Genomic DNA, 17,152 nt, shown 5'->3' on the forward strand with positions numbered 1-17,152 from the left:
TTCAAAAGGCTCCATGACTGTCCTCATCATCATCATGGGCATAGAATTAGTTCCAGATATTTTAATCTCAACAACAACAAACTCCTTTAAAAGAAGCCCCCACTTGGTTTCCATGACACATGGAGACAGAAGCGACACAGAGTCTGGTGGTTTCTGTAAGAATCCAAGAAATCATCTCCATCAGTCCTTTTTAAGTCAAAGTGAGCACTAAATGAAAGGAAACGGGAATAAGCACAACAAAGTGTGATAGAATGAATACAAGGGCTCGATTCACACGCCTGGTCCCATCAGTTGGTTTCTTTCATTTCATGAAAGCATAGCTGTGGCTGGAATCTTTTATATCACAAAGAAAACATTGGTTTCATTTAAGCATTAACAGCCTCAGGAGGACTTCCTTAGGCACGAACATGGAGTCCTATGCTCATGAGTAGGAGAAGCATTGACAGATGCTACATGCTCACTATAGACAAAACAAATCTTCCTTAGTAGGACACAAGAAGTAATACAAACGCTTTTATTTGTATAGCAATGTGTGAGTCTGATACCAGTGTGTTTCTACCATTCTGTCATAACAGCTGCACTGAAGGGAAACCAAGGGCCTCACAGTCACATCACAGACATTAACAGACAGTGAGACAGAGGACGAGGTGACAGACACCCTGTCAAAGCGACTCTGCCACACTTGGGAAGCAACAGATAGCAAAACGCTGTTCAAGGCTGAAGGGGAGACTGAAGAAATGACTGATAAACCCTGTCTGTGCTCAAGGAGAGAATTGTGCCTCAACTAAGAACAAAACAAACACATTGAAGAGCTTGTTTTTTTTACTCCAGAGCAAAAAGTGACAGTTTTGATTTGTTATTCTTCAGGGGTCCAATCTTTGGATCTCTGAATGAAAACTCCACATCATGGACTTCTGTTAGTTCCTATTCTGAAACCAAATTTTGAACTGGTAGGTAGGTCTATACTGAAATAAAGACTGGTTTTAATTTGGTTCAGAATCAGAGCCCAAAAATTGTTTGTAGTTCCTTAAATTCAAGGAAATATGTTATCTTTAGGCAGGATGGCAACAACTAATTTGGTCACACTTTACTTGAAGTTTTATACATAAGGCTGACATTCTGCTGTCATTAGCATGAATAAGGTGTCATGAAGGCTGTCATTAAGTGTCGTTCGCTAAATCATGGCAGCTTTTACTAAATAATGATACCTTTGGAGCTATGTTGAGCACCTTGTTCATACTAATGACAGGTGTCATTTCCCAATAATGACAGTGTAATGTCAGCCTTTATGTATAAAACTAGTAAAGTGTTACCAATCATTTTCATACATTTTTTTTTATTATTATTTTAATTTTGGGATGCAAATAAAGTTTGGATTGTATCAGATGTTTTTCTCTGCATCAAACTGAAATTAAAGGTGCATATTTGAGCTTATGCAATTCAATGTTTTTTTCTTTTTCAGAAAGCCTCTCCCACAAAACCCTTGAGTCTTAACTTTTCCTCTCCTTGAGGACAGAAACCTCCAGCTCTGCTCTTGTGTTGGCCACAGCTGGAGCGTTGGTCAGAGCCTCATGTGTCACTGTGGCCTGGACAAAGACCATCTCCATTCAGTTTTTTTGCTTTCTATTCCACTCATACTCACAATCTGAACCGCAGAAAACATCCAGGTTCTCCCAGAGGCTGGGAAATACCCGGACATTCACACAGCATGGCAAAAGCACAAAATACTTGAAATGTCAGTCCACCGTGAGAACCAGGACTACCTTGTAAACAAGCCAGGCAAAACAAGGATTTTCTCTTCTCTCATTTGTGTGCTGTGCAGAATGCAAAGTGGGGCTGAAGCTTGTTGTGTGTAAACAGATGGCAAAAGAGAGGAAAAGAGCAGGGAGGCATGACTGTGTGTTTCTGTGTGTAATTAAACTCTTTAAAGCATAAAATGGTGCTAAGCCCCACCAGGCGCCCACAACAGGTGGAGCCGGACAGGGAAGTGGAGGCTGCTGGGAGAGGACAGGAAGTGGATGAGCAGCTGTTTTAAAGAAAACAGGTGGAGTGCATCCATCCATTCCTCAATGGAGCAAAAAAAAAGAATCCAGGGAACTGTGGAGCTTCATCTATGAACAAAGTATCCCTCTTTTACAAAGCAGGGGGTCTTGTACTAAGCGCCAAGCTTTCTTCCCACGACTCCTTTAACAATCTGAGAGCCCTTGTTTCTGTGATCATCCACATGTGTGTTTATCTATAAACATGAGTGTGTTGGGAAAGCATAATGGTTACTTACAGCAAGATACAGCATGGTGTATAATGAAAACGAGGCGTGTCCCGAGAAGAAGGACTTTCTGTGGAGAGAGATTGTTTTGGGTGAACTTTTTTTTCTCCTTTTACAAACTCAAGCATAGCAAAAATTTAGATTTTTAATTTAGTACAAACCTGGCCTCCTGGACGTCACTCTCATCACCAGTGCAGGTGTAGTTGGTGATATATCCCAGTGAACAGTTGATGGTGGAGAAATCTGGTCGACACACATCTAAGAAGTGAGGTCTCATCCGGCCCACTGACACCTTGGCGATGTCTGTGACTGACTGGCTAATAGCACAGCCAAACAGGAACACGCCCAACTGCAGAATGAACACATATTCAATAATGGAGCACAATCAATGGAGAACTGTATAAGTAACATAAGAATGTTATTATGTTTTTATTAAGTTTTAAGTCACATCCTGAAACTACAAACTTGACAAATTCAAGCCAAACAAAAACAAACTTATTGGTATATTGACACACAAATCAATAATTTAAAGCTGCTACACTCCATATAAATACACAAATTCAAATAAACTTTACAATATTGATGGCAATCATTTTAAAAGCAAATTGTTGAGAGAACTCTCAATTTTTCAAAAAACTAGTGCACATTAACTCACTGCCATTGATGTAAATTTACGTCATTTCAAATCCAAACACTCGCTGCCAAAGACGTATATACAGTATACGTCATTTGTGTTTTTCAACGGGAGTTGCTAAGAGACAGTGTGACGGAGCTCTCACATGAATATCAGCCTTGTACTATGATGTAGTGACCAACTGGTGCCATGTAGGTGGCAGCAGTGCACCTTCGGATGAGAGATTAGCCGTGATGTGCACCATCACCGGGGAGGGAAAAGCCAGTGAAGAGGCAGAAAATGGCGCTACGAGAGTTGATGGTGAAGTATCCAGCAGCTCACACTCAGCAGAGCATGTGTGGACCTTAGTGGACTATTGAGCGTGTCGCGATCATGAGAGAAAAACGATCAACAACCCGGGGCAAGCGGTGAGAATCGGCATGTCGGTGAGCAGGGCGTGTGTGGAGACTAAGGGGGGGGCTACTTGGAGGAAGGCCAAAATATGGTAAAACTCAGGTAATAATATATAATATAATATAATAATAATTTTGCCATCAAAAGCCCGGTCTCAGTGTTGTTTGTAGAAACAAAATTATTTTGTCTGATGAAAGTAGAGAGTCTAATCTTTCAGAATCTGGTTTTGGATTTCAGATTATAGTACAAAATATTCTGTCGGTCTTTAAAAATCAGTCAAAATGCTCTAAAGTGGCAGGCAGTGAGGGGGGTATCTGTTCTGAAAATGGCTGGCAGCCAATGAGTTACTTATGAAATTTCTTGTTTTTCCACCTATAATCTGTGCACCACTTGAAATCAAACTGGTTCATATTTGGCTCCTGAACTAAAATTAATTTGACACTACTGTCCTAAATGAATGACACGGACATCATTTACTCCAAAAAGAAAGGAAATAGGTTGAAATTGCCATTTGAAAGTTTGTTTTCATCTCCGCCCTAAACACTTTTCGAGCATTGCCTTGTGGGATATGGAATTCTGTAAAGGAATGGGTAAAAGGGTAAGATTGAAGTGTTTTTACTTCATTCTTACTTTGTGAAGGACAGTGATTCATTTGACACCATCTTATATCAGAATGAAGTAAAAACACTTCTATGCATTCGTCTCCACGACTCCACATCCCATAATGCAGTGCAAGAAAATGTCAACAAACGGAGTGTTTACGGTGGAAATGAAAACAAACTTTCAAGTGGCAATTTTAGTCTTTTTTCCTTGTGAATGATGTTGGTTTCATTGACACTATGATTTTATCTAATAAAACAATTATTAGGGTTCAAAGCTTTAAACACAGTTAAACTAATCACATCCCTGATAAATTCCAGACAAAACCCCAGCAAAAAAACAGCCTTGAAAGTCAGAGACAATATCTTCAAACAAAGCAAAAATAAAAAGATTAAATCCGTCTATATTTATAAAACTTTGCCCTCTAATATACAGTGCAGCTCAGATGTCACACGTTTATCAAATATCTTGAATTATTATTCTTTGTGTAGTCACTTTAGCACAACCTTAATAAATAACAATTCTTTAAAAGGCAAGGGATTGGAAAGTAAAGGGGTAGAGCTGACCTGCTTATAAAGAGCTGCGACGTAGGGATTCGAAATAAATGACTTTGTTCCCTCGTGCAGTTGGTGAATCCTGTAGCATTCTCCGATGACAATCTGAAGAGAGAATCAAGTTATTCAAGGTATATTCAGAAACAATTACATTTTGCTTGGCAATGCTGCTTATGCTTAAAGCTTGGAAATATAACAATAATATCTAGCTGTGTATCATGCAAAACATAATTTATTCCCAGATTGAAAAGACAAATGGAGTATAAAGGATGAATGAAGGGCAGACAGGAAGAATGGTAATGCGTGAGAGTTGCACACAAACATGCAAAATGAGCATGGCCTGCCTTTCCCTTAGGCAGTTTGGATGTTCGAACAATAGTGCGCTTGGCTCAATGATATGATGCAGCTATCTATGAGGGTTGTGTAATGTTATGATGTCAAATGCAGGAAATGTAAATAATGAATATGTGTCTGACCTGACTTTGATATTTGAAGGCGTAATACCGTCTTCTTTGACTTTTAGGTCCAGCGGGAAACCCTGTCTCTCCTGGTAGTCTGGCTTCCTTGTTTTATGTAAATTTGGGCCCCCACAGAAAAAGCTCATGTACACTGAGGAGGCTTACACTGACCTAGCTAACCCTCAAGGCAAGGAGATGCCAATCAAATCCATACTTCCTAGGGTACCTGATGGATTGGCTGCTCTCCCTTTCCTTCCTCTTTCAATACAAGTCTTGACTCTTGGTTGACTTTCCCTTCACCTAATCTCTAAGAAAAATATTTACCTGCCCATCTTAAAGCCACTGATTCCTGAGTACTGTGAGGGTGAAAAGCTCACAGTAAAATGTGAATGATGGGGAGGTGTTTTTGACAAATTGTATTATCATAATTACAGAGCTACACTGTCTTTCTGTATTATTATTGGGTGATGTTAATCTTGATATCCTGCCCATTGGGTGGTCATCTGGCAGTCCCACAGCCAGTGAAAACAAGCATGACGGTGTATGACTCTGTTTGTATGTACTATTGTCATTGAAATGTTAGGATCAGAGCTGGAGATTAGAACCACAGGAGGTTGATACAGGCCAAAGAAGTTTATTTGGCTTGTCAGCATCTGCATTGAAAGCCCCAAACTGCTCCTCTATGTCCTGTCTTGGATTATTCCCACAGAGAATGACTCTCAGGGCACAGACATGGATCTCTAATCATTAAAACAGAATTACAAATAATGTCTTGTGGGTGTATTTAAATATTAACAGTGAACCGACGTGATCTCATATTGGATTTTTTACCTGTCAGACTGGCAGGACAAAATGGTTGTTGTCTTTTAGTGGAGACAAACAAGAGGTGTCCAACTGGAATCTGCTACGCCTGCATGTGTATGTGTATGTGTATGTTCATGCGTGTGCGCCTGCATGAGAGCATTAAAATAACGCTGTCGGCATGGCAGCAGACACTTTTAATGGAACACAGCTGTGTGAGACACGCCAGCTTTGCCCACACGTGAACATGTGAGGGAGCTAACAAGCAAAAGCACAGTTCCCTGCTTTCTTATAAGCAAAAAAGCTGAGCGAGTACAATGTGCTGGATCTGCGTATGTCTACGAGTGTGTGTTGTGCCCACCCAGCTAATGACAAGGAGACTGTGGGGAAGTGACAGCTTAGTCTGGTAGCTGGAGAGGGGGCTGTGCAATGCAGTCGAAGGGGGACTGAAAGCATCACCCAACCTGTCCACGTGGCACCAACAGCACCACAAGTCATTAGACCATGTTTCCACTAAGCCTGATCACGCTTCTGTATGCTGCCACAACATTTGAGGTATTATGTGGTTCTTTGGGTGAGAATCAAGGTTCCTAGGAAGCCTGTGGCTATCTGCACAACACTGTGACCCAAAGTCATCTGCTGGGTAAACTGGGAATGGAATTGGGTGCAAATATTACAATGTAAATGTGCCAAAAGCTAATGGAATTGCCTTTGGATTCTGACCATGGTCTCAGGGATACAAACTCGCCTAAACAAGATGAACCTTATGTTGAGGTGTTGTTTATTCAGACAAGGTTTTTCAGGAAATGTTTATCTCCCGACATGTTTCGACTGTCAACTGACAGTCTTCGTCAGAGGAGTTTTGCTGATTGCCTTTGATGGCTCCTTTGAAGTTTAACTTGACTTCCATGTATAGTTCCAGCAAGATTCATTTTGTCTTATTTTTGAACAATATGCTAAGTTGAGGTTTTGTTTATTCAGATGAGGTTTTTCAGGATTTTTTATTTTTTTATCTCCTGCCAGTCTTCATCAGAGGAGTTCTGGTGATTGCCTTTGATGGTTCCTTTTAACTTGACTTGACAAAACGAATATGCTGGAACCATACATGGAAGTGAATCTTCAAAGGTACCATTAAAGGCGATCAGCAGAACTTCTCTGACAAAGACTGGCAGTTGACAGTTGAGATAAGCAATTCCTGAAAAACCTTGTCTGAATAAACAAAACCTCAATTTAACATACTGTTCAAAATGAAGCCAAAATGAATCTCACTGGAACTATTTACACAAGATGAACCTCATGACCAAGGTGACATTTAAAGTCATTTTAAGATGGCTTTTTTTATGATCAATGAATGATGATGAAGAATAATGAATGGAGATTATAAGGAAAACACTGAAGAATGGAGTAGATTTAAAAAAAAAAAAATGTATGAAAAATGTCAGTATGATGAACTCTTGATGACGGCCTGTTTGTTTGAGGAAAAAGCAGTAATCAAAAAGTCAGATATGAAGATTAACTTACAGAGAAGAGGGCAATAAGAATGCCAACACCAGTAAGCACAGCATCGCTAATGGTGTCTCCCTCTTTTCGGGGGAAGCGGATGGACTCGTCCGAACAGTAAAACCCGCGTCGGTACGGATTTATGGTGCTAGTCTCAATGACGAGGAAAGGCAGGCTAGCTACAAAAGACACAAAGAGAGAGAAGGAGAGGAAGAGGGAGAGAAGAAAGCATAAAAGCACCAGGTCAGTGACACAGACATCAACAGGAGAGGATGGGTAGGGGACAACAAGGAGCATGCTGGCACCAGAGGGTCATGGGGTGGAGCCTGAGGAAATCACACGTGGACACCTTTGATCAAAGGAGTGACAGTTTTCCAAATTTTGAGAGCAAATTGTTGAACAGTATTGTCACTCCTCAGCGTCCTTTATGATCCTTAAGCCTTCCCTGTGTCTCCCTTCATGGTTTTTCATGGCCAAGCGCTCTTTGCCTCCCCGGGAGGGGGGGGGGGGGACTTACGGACAGCACCGGAATTGTCAAGCCCACAGAAACAAGCACTGAGGAAGGTACGGTGCTGCGCTTGGTGGGATAGTTCAGGCTGGAATCACTGCAGTAAAAACCCCTCTGGTATGGATGAACAGTGGTGTAATGGAGAACCAGAGATGGCAGCATAGCTACACGCACACACACACACAAACACACACACAGAGATGGGGTATGTAGCCAAATATACACGTCGTTGCTCATCAATGTACTAAACACGGGATCCACAGGATGGACCATGGACTTACCTGTGAGCTGAATCAATTACATATAAACAAGACGTGTGTGTGTGTTTCATTAAACTGACTGTTTACACACCAAACTCTATATGCTACTGTGATTATCGTCGGGCTTCAGCGCCAAATCAATTCAAACTCTTAAAACATTGTTAAATTAATTTGCAACTAGGTGGGGCCGTAACGACGCATTGTGATTTTAATGTGAGATAAGGAAGGAAGGTAAAGCCTTTCATTTTGGTTTTCGAAGCCTTTTAACTGCATATATTTTCATTTTGGAGCACATCCCATTGTTTTCCACACATTTGGCTTCAAATCACTTTACTTCTCATTTCCAATTCCACTTCTCATGAGAGTCCAGAGTAACTTTGTCCAGTCGTAGGAATTGGACTAACACAAATGAATGGATATGGCAGTGATAGGGTCAGTTTATGTTTTAAGTCATTGGATTATCCAATCAGATAAGGATATTATATATGCAATATACGCTCTCTTACTTTGAAAACAATTTAGAATTAGAAAATGAAAATAACCGTTTTTTTTTTTTTACAGTTATATTGATCTCTTCTTGACCCTTATAAAATGAAATTGAATCACCACTCAGGGTAACCACTTATTTTGTCGTTTTTTAATATCATTTTCTGAACGGAAAAATCCAATGACCAAAACATACACTGACTTGATAGGAACATAAACATCCAAATTATATTCTGACATTTAGAAAATAAACAGATATTGGCTGGTATTTCCATACATTTTCCTTGAGGGCCTTTAAAAAGCGTGATAATGAAAAAAAAGGAAAGTAAGCCCACCAACCTTTGAAACACTTTTCCCATGATAGCTTCTTTGACAATTGTACATATGTTGCTCATAAATAATAGGGGCTAAAGTCTCATAGACTCACATGCAGACACACCAATATACACATTCGATGTCAGACTGCACACAAAGTATTCCCACATGCGGGTAGTGTGGTTCGCTTACATCACAGAGGTTTTTGACATTGGGGTTCAAGTGAGAGATCTACTGATGCATGTTCCTAATGCGGTGCAGAACCACGGCTGTCGTCTCACTCCCAATGAGAGCTTGAGCTCATGTTACTGGTCTCTCCTTAAAAACACAGGCCTCTCCAGCAACCACTGGTATGAACTCTATGAAAAGCCTCGAAACACAATTTCGTATGCATACTCACACATCTCTAGTTTTCAGACTTCTGTTCAAAGAATGAGGTGACTTGTCTTCCTGAAGTTACATGGAAAAGCTCCTTTTTCAGTCAGTAGAGAAAAATTAAGTCTCCTATTGTATATGATAAACTTGTAAAACTGTGTAAAAATGGGTGATGTACATGAACATGATGAACTCATTCAATAACTGTGTTAACACCAAAAACTGACAGTTGGTGTTTGTTGTGTTGGGAGCACTAGACTGATAACAGGTGCCCTCTCTTTGTCTTAAAAAAGCAATCATACTTTATTTATTCCATCTAATCATGTCGAGGCGCCACAGAAACCCTTTGCCTAAAGCTTCTGGAGACAATAATGTTTAATCAGATACAGACATAGTGTAGGCCTCATCGATCAATTGCACGGAAAAAGATGTAAAAGGCTAAAATTGGCGCTCGAAAATCTGTTTTGATCTCTTCAGTAAACATTCTCTTCTTGACATTTTTGGACAAGTTGTGTCCATTGCGGGATGTGGAGTCCCATAAACGGATGCATAGAAGTGTTTTTTACTTTTCTTTGCCAGAAAAGTAGGAAAAGGGTTTTGTTTGATACCATTTTTGTTTTAGTCAGTTTCCGTTATTCCCTGTGATAGAACCTCACTCCATGAAATATTTATTTGAACCCGGATTCAGATTTTTCCATGTAAGCCCCAAAATAAACATCCCTGATTGTTTTGCCACAACTTCCAGTGGTTTATCCTACAACAATGTGTTGGGAAGTCATTCTGGCAGTGTTTTTTGGGGCAAACACAGCAAATTAGAGCAAATAATTTTTTTACCTATGAAGCCTAAACTATGTCTTTATCTGATTAAAAAAAAGTTGTGTCCAGCCGCTTTAGGATGTTTGCAAGAAAATGTTGTGGATGTGCTCACTTATAAGACTATATTAAAGCAGTCAAGGTGGACAGAGGGAATGACTGTGACAGCTGTGAAACTCCATCAGCATTTGGTGGCTGTTAATGACCACTAAGACTTGATTGGAACAGTTGCTACATTTGGAAATGTTTAAGAGCAAATTGCAAAAAAAAAAAAAAGCGATCAATTTGCATGACAGGTGACAAAAATTAACATTGGCGACAACTTTATAATTTACTGAGAAACAGACAAAAAATTTTTATTTTTTTTTTTAAATGAAGGGATTATTTCCATATTTCAGAGTGTCAAACCTTTCCCTTCAGTTCGAGTTCCCTGTGGTTAGCTCAGAGCAACCGCCAAGATGGTCAGTGAGGCAGACACCTGCACAAACAGCAGCACCGTGATTTGACCGTCTGCCTTCAGGCCCACACAGGGCAGAGCCTTTCTATGGTGGTGTACACACAACAGAGACTGTTAGTCCTTGGTAAGCACAGATATACAAGGGCAGGGCAGGGCAAGGCGGTCAACACATCTTAAGATGGGGCCATTAGTGGCCAGATATGAGTATCCGTTAATGCAGGCCTCGGCACTGATATCTTCAAGCAGAGAAAACTTGTAACCAAATCACAAACTGTGTTTCACCACCTAAAATGACTTGGATATCTCTTTCAATCACGCCAATTACTCCTTTCTCTCTATTGCAGCGTTTCCTTTTCCTGGCCTGTCTATATCAAATGCTCCAAACGGGCTTACTTGGGCACGCAGGGATTCACATGCTAATGAGGAGAAGTGAAAGAAGGTCATGGGCTTAACAGACAAAAAAACACAAGCTAAGCAGCCCTCAAAGACCCAGCCGCTTGGAGAATGCCATGGGAAATTTTGGGACGAACCAGTCCAAGAGAGATTGTGTAATTGTACACTCGAAGACTGTCTATTGAAAATCCATGAAAGCCTTTCTGTCTACATGCTGAAGAGCCCAAAGATGCCAAACTCTTTTGTGCTTTGCCCTTGAAAACAGCCCAGTATGTGGGCATTCTCCTCATACCACCGACCGAAAATTAAGTTCTCATCAAACAACAACATGCTTAACTGTTAACCAATCAGAACGATCGAAAAATATTGGCAAATAGTGTAGACATATGAGCTCTTTATTCCTCAGCAAATAAAGACTGGATGACCTTAATGGGTCCTTTTGACCTCTGTGCAAAGAAAGGGGGCAGATGGGGGAGTGTCAGAGTAAAAGGAAAGGGAAAAAGCTGTTTACATGGATGTTAGCAAAAGCCGGAAGTCTCTTTCACTGAATTAAACAAGCCTAGTCACGAGGTCAGAGACTTTTGATTTTAAAACTCTCACTAAATGAGAAATTGCATGCATTTCTTTACAATTTCGATGGTTCTACAAAGAGGAAACTGTTATTTCAGCCTATTTTTTCTCTTTGTTGCTGGAAAAGTTGTGCGTTTAGTGCCACCACAACCAATGAGCCTTGCAAAGCTATCAAACCATTGACGTGCTCAATCAGGCATCTCACAGCAATCACATCACCTCAAATTCCTTAAGATGGAGAAATAGAAAAAGGAAGAGATGTAAAAACCACACCAAACCAAAGTGGGTGGCTTTGTGTGTCAGGGAACAATTTTATTTGTCTTATCAGATCATGCCATGCATTTTCTTGCTGCAGCCTGTGAATAAAACCACTGCAGACCTTTAAGGACTACTTAGCTCAGATCAGAGAGAGACAGGGTGAGCGCGGTGTGGATGGTGTTTATATGCAGAGGTCATGACAGGGCCTTTGTTAGTGTGTGAGTGCGGCTGCTGCACTTTTTTCCATCTGTAAAATCCACTCACATGTTTATGCTTGGCTGCTAACTACAAATCATGGAACAAAAATATTGGCACGTGTGTGTATCTGAGAGAATGTGCATTTCTGCTCTCAAAAGTTCAGAATCCAGCTGTGGATCTTTTGTATTTGCTTATTTGGTCCAGCATGAGGGCCTCTGTTATTAGAACCAACAAAGCTTTTTTATAAACACTTTCCCCATTAACATAGATCATTTTAATCAATCTGCCCATGGGTAACTATTCAGGATTTGAGGTTTAAAGTAATCAAGTAGCGTCCTTGACTGTCGACTCTGGTGTCCTTTGAGGTGAGGATCAGCAGTTGCTATTATCTTCTCTCACCTTAAGACTTACTGTACCTGCCAAATCAGGAAACAATGGGAATTCTAATGCCACCTAATGCTTTGTGTTACTTAAAGGGTTAAATCCCATTGACCTGTCCCTAACTTCATCAGAAAATAACACCTGCATGCCTGCTGAGAATAAAGTGGCGAGCTTCCTGAGCATACATACACTCTTTAAACTCTCTCACCCTGTTCTGGATTTTTATTGGTGGTTGGATGGTACAGTATTACATGGCTTTTGGGAGATGATTGAGATTGATATTGTGAGTTGCGTAAAAGAGACCAAGTGTGAGAGTGAGGGGTGAATAGGAGGTAGAGCAGAGTAGAGGAAGATGAATTGAAGTGCACTCTAATGAACGATTTCCTCCTCCTGTTTCCTGTCTCTTAAACGCATCATGTGACCCATCCTGGGAAGTAGCGAGACAATTCAGGACAATTCAGAAGAGGGTTGGAAAGGAGGGGGCTTGGACTCCATTACTGGTTCAGTCTCTCTACTTTTTAGAGTAAATCAGTTCTATAGCATGTTGATTTAGGTTGGAGGTGATTCTTCAGGTTTATTTTTACATTTTATTTATTAATTTAACTTTTTGGCATTCATCTAGTCTGTACAAATTTTTTTTCAAATAAGTAAGTATTGTGTATAGAAAGAGGGAAATTGTAAAAATAAATAAGTAAACAAATAAATAATTAAATAAGTACTGTATTTATGTTGTGATTAGGGAGGGAAGGGAAATATTTTAAAAATCCAGAATTATTGTAATTCTCTCCTCGAAGAGTTTCCAGACATGTGTGCGTGTTTGTTTTGAAACTGAAAATGTAGTGTTGTTGTTAATGTCTTGTGATGGACTAGCAAACTGTTCAGGATGTAGTCAACCTAACACAATATTAATGTTGTTTGTTACTTTTGATGCTGGAAAGAACAAATACACGACTCTTTAACATTTCTAATCATCTAATTTTACTTCCTTTCCCACTACTTTTGATAACAAGTGACTTTAAACAGCTTATGTAACCATGGTGCATGCATGTCTCCGTATGTAAGGGGGTCATGGGTATTGGTTACAAATCCATCCCATTCAGTTCTTTATTCTTTGGTCTCTTGAGAAATTTCATGACATACTTAATTTAAATACTGTTTCTATGAATATTGACACACATCCTGTTACCTAACCTCCAAAGATACTGTAGAGTGGCTCATTTTTCAAAAAAAAAAAAGAACAGAAAAAAAAAACCTTTCCCTCTGGATGATGGTGATGCTATTTGATACGTATGTGATATAAATGTTATGGGGGAGAAAGTCAGTCAACAGTAATAGTTTGTTTAATAAGATAAGGGAGTGTAAGCTGTTCATACACTTTTAATAAAAATAGACATGGGCTGATGTCTGGCTGGCGTCTGAATGAAACATTGGGATTTATTGTGAAAGTAGTGCATTTAGTTAGGAATAGAAGAAAATCTGACCAGGTAATAATGACATTTAAATCTTACAGCTACTGTGTAATGTTTTACAAAAGAATGTTCAGATTTAAATGACAGGAGGATTACATTTTTTATTTGCAACCAAATGTAATTTTGTAAATGAATGAATAAAGCCTTAGAATGGAGGTTAATAAAACCCTATGTGTGCATTTCTTTACACTTGCATATTGTCATCTGTGCTGTGACTTTGACTTTGATGCTATGAAACCATTAAAACATCCAGACACACACTGTACTGTTGGCCTCCAGGACATTTGAAAAAAAGAGTTCACAGGCTAAGCCGAGGTTCAATACTGACTCTGGAAGTAGCTACAAGGCCAGGGGTCAAAAGTCAGGATCTGTTTCTGCAACATACTGTAGCACACGGGACAGGCACCAACGTCTATTCCATCTGTGAGCTTGTGTGGCAGTGTGGGGATATGTGGGTGTTAAAGTGAATTACTGTGGTTCCAGTGGCAGTTCCAGCAAATCTTTTCTCAGGTCATTTGAAGCTGTCAACCACAGTGGGCTTAAAAAACAATGCCTGCATTCAAAATAAACCAACGTTGCTGCATAAAAACCACCCAGGCTTTACACACACTAATAATCTCTCCTAAGGAAACATACGTTTCTCTGCATTTATGTGAGCATGAACCCAGTGCGATATGGCTCGAGATCTTGACTCATTGTTTGTACAGGCTGTTGTTGTGTCACATCATGTGTACAAAGCTCACGCACACGCACAAATATAGAGGCTGAGGTCAGCAAACTGGTGTACAGAGTGAATCCCTGTCCTTTCTCCCCCCACTGTGTAAAGGCTGCAGTGATTGAGGGGCCGCTGGCTCAAACATGTGCTTACTCAGATAAATTACTTTTACACACAGGCATCAACTGAGACACTAGTTAAGAGTATAGCATGCAGGACACACCTGCATGGGCAAGCTTTCATTCTGTCCCTCGTATTCTGTGACATCAATCTGGGTTCATATTAACAAGCTGCATTAAATGAATGCAGATAAAAATACGTTTAATGCTCCAAAACAACATTAGTTAAATGTAGAGCATACATGGGCTGGGGCCACATGTGGTCATCAACCTAATGTTGCATGGTCCCAAAGGTAAATAGAAAAATTACTCCAAAAACAAACAAAATTAGAGGAAAATAAACACAACACTGGCAAAAATACACAAAGCTATTCCAAAAATACACATTATGACAACAAAACTATCTAAAATGACAGGAAAATATACAAAACAACACCATAAGAACACAAAAACAACTCCAAAAACACAACATGACTAATATGTGATTACAGAATCTCTTCTGGTCCTGGTCACACTGCCCGAAGCAGGCCAGATACCATCGTACACTGATAACATTTGCCAAGGCCTCTTCCCAGAGACCCTGTCACTGTTATGCTTAGCGCTATCAGCAGCATACAAAACCCTGAGAGCACAGAACAACTACAGATTCATTGGGACACACACATATGGAAACCTCTGAATTCCAGACCGATCTGCCTCAAAAACCCTTTGACCAAATAAACCCTGTGTCTGCATCTAACCAGTAAACCCTACAACTTGACTCCGTCTCATTCCATTGAAAACCGCCACAACAATGACAACAAAAATGCACAATATTGCTTGTAAAACACAAGACAACTACAAAACTATCCAAGTTGACAAAAAAAAATTAAAACATACAAAATGTCTCCAGAAAAACCACAAAATGACAACAAAAACATAATGAATGTCTCCAAGAAAAACACACAAAAAACAAATTAAAATACACAAAATTACAAAAAAAAATACAATATACAAAACAACAATATGCAACAAGATGCAAAATCACTCCAAAAACACACAAAAACAAGAAAAATACACAAAATGAATCCAAAAACACAAAGCAACAACAAATGCACCAAATTAGAAAAAAATATACAAAATGACAACAAAAACACAGGAACCCTCTCTCTCTCCTGTGCAAATGCTAAGATTGGTCTTTATTCTAAATGCTGAGATGAATGTTGATGATGTTGCCCTTGGAACAGACTATGGCCACGGTTACATTACGTTTTTGAATTCGGAATTAGTTGGTCCGAATTAAATTATTCGGAATTAAAGTGCTCTGCTTTGTCTTTACATGGAAATAGTAATTCTGAATAGAGGTTTACATAAAAAAAAACAGTTTATTCGGCCATATTCAATTCCGCTTTCGGTCCAGGGGTTGGGAAGGGCTCTGAGGTATTCACGTCTATTGGGAAAAAACACAACAAGCCTTTTCTTTTCAGCTCCAACATTAGTCAATCAAAGCCAGCGGTTAATGCAGCAGCTGCTTTACCTCCACTATACAGGACATTGAGTGAAAAAATAACTTGATCCACGCATCATTAGTGAAGCTGTGTGTGTTTGTTGCTTCATGTCCCTATGAAGCTGTTCTTTTTGCCAAGGTCCGTGCGTGTATAATAAGTCGGTGTGTCCGTGTGAATGTCCACACGTTTATGCCTCCGTCCATCCACTCTTCATTATATTCATGTCTTTTAAGGCTCTTATTAGGTAAATAGTCTGGGCTCTAGTCCATGCAGCCATCCTGGACAATGTCGTCAGCAGTGCGTCATGGCGGTAAGTTGCGCATGCGCAGATCGACCGGACTTAACTTAAAGCGGAAGTGTTTACAAGAAAGAGGAATTATTTAATTCGGAATTAAAATAGGAATAACCTAGCCACCTAATTCAAATTTAAGTTTAATTTGGAATGAAATTTGCATTAGGAGTGATTAAGTGTTTACAAGGTCAGTTTAAAGAGGAATTAACTTTTATTCTGAATTTAAGAGGAATTAAAGCTCCTATGTAAACGTGGCCTATCACATATTTGTGGCCCCCTGCTGTGATAAAAGGTGCCCATCTCTAATGTAGAGAGAGCGCACAGCTGCTCCAGAAAAGGGAAACCTAAGCAGGGCCCTGAGGGCTGCTTGGCTCTGTCTTCCTCTGTTATTGCTGTAATGGCATTATTACCCTCAGGGACAAAGGCTTGGCTGGGCAGAAGAGGCCTGTGAACTCTTTGAAACCTGACGCCTCTGTCTGTGTAACACCCTCTCCTCTCATTCTCCTCACAAACTGTGATTATCTGGAGACAATGGATGTTACATTAGAGCTACAGAACAAACGATCTGTATGGTGTTTTCCCGTATTATAGGGGAACCTCCTCAGTGCGTCTCTCCTCTGTATGTAAACAAGGATAGGGCTCAGTGGCTGAAACTTGGATGAGGCCTGCAGTGCACCAATAAAGATGCTGAGCTGATTACTGCACAGGGCTGAGCACATAAGTACTGAATCCAGTCAACATTACAGCTTAGAGAAGCAATACACCAGCGACAGATAATCCAACGACCTTGAGTTTGCTGTGAGTGGGGTCTCCCACTCTCTCACCCATTCCCTCCTTAGTTCACCCTCCT

At 40.0% G+C, this 17,152-nt stretch overlaps 1 protein-coding gene across 2 annotated transcripts in view; it reads right to left on the bottom strand.

The window, feature by feature from the left end:
* The window catches only part of plpp3 (phospholipid phosphatase 3), a 35,106-nt gene that overhangs the window by 11,856 nt on the left and 6,098 nt on the right, over positions 1–17,152 (bottom strand). The window contains exons 2-5 of one of the 2 annotated variants that reach the window (XM_028443383.1): positions 7,228–7,385; positions 4,460–4,552; positions 2,428–2,615; positions 2,279–2,336 (exon numbers count right to left, since the gene is read on the bottom strand). In XM_028443383.1, the coding sequence (XP_028299184.1) occupies positions 2,279–2,336; positions 2,428–2,615; positions 4,460–4,552; positions 7,228–7,385 (497 nt within the window). Of the gene's footprint in view, positions 1–2,278; positions 2,337–2,427; positions 2,616–4,459; positions 4,553–7,227; positions 7,386–7,723; positions 7,879–17,152 lie in introns of both variants that reach the window. The other variant, XM_028443384.1, reaches the window with a different exon arrangement.

This window comes from Gouania willdenowi, chromosome 4, assembly GCF_900634775.1.
Source record: "Gouania willdenowi chromosome 4, fGouWil2.1, whole genome shotgun sequence".
In the NCBI taxonomy this organism is placed as follows: Eukaryota; Metazoa; Chordata; class Actinopteri; order Blenniiformes; family Gobiesocidae; genus Gouania; species Gouania willdenowi.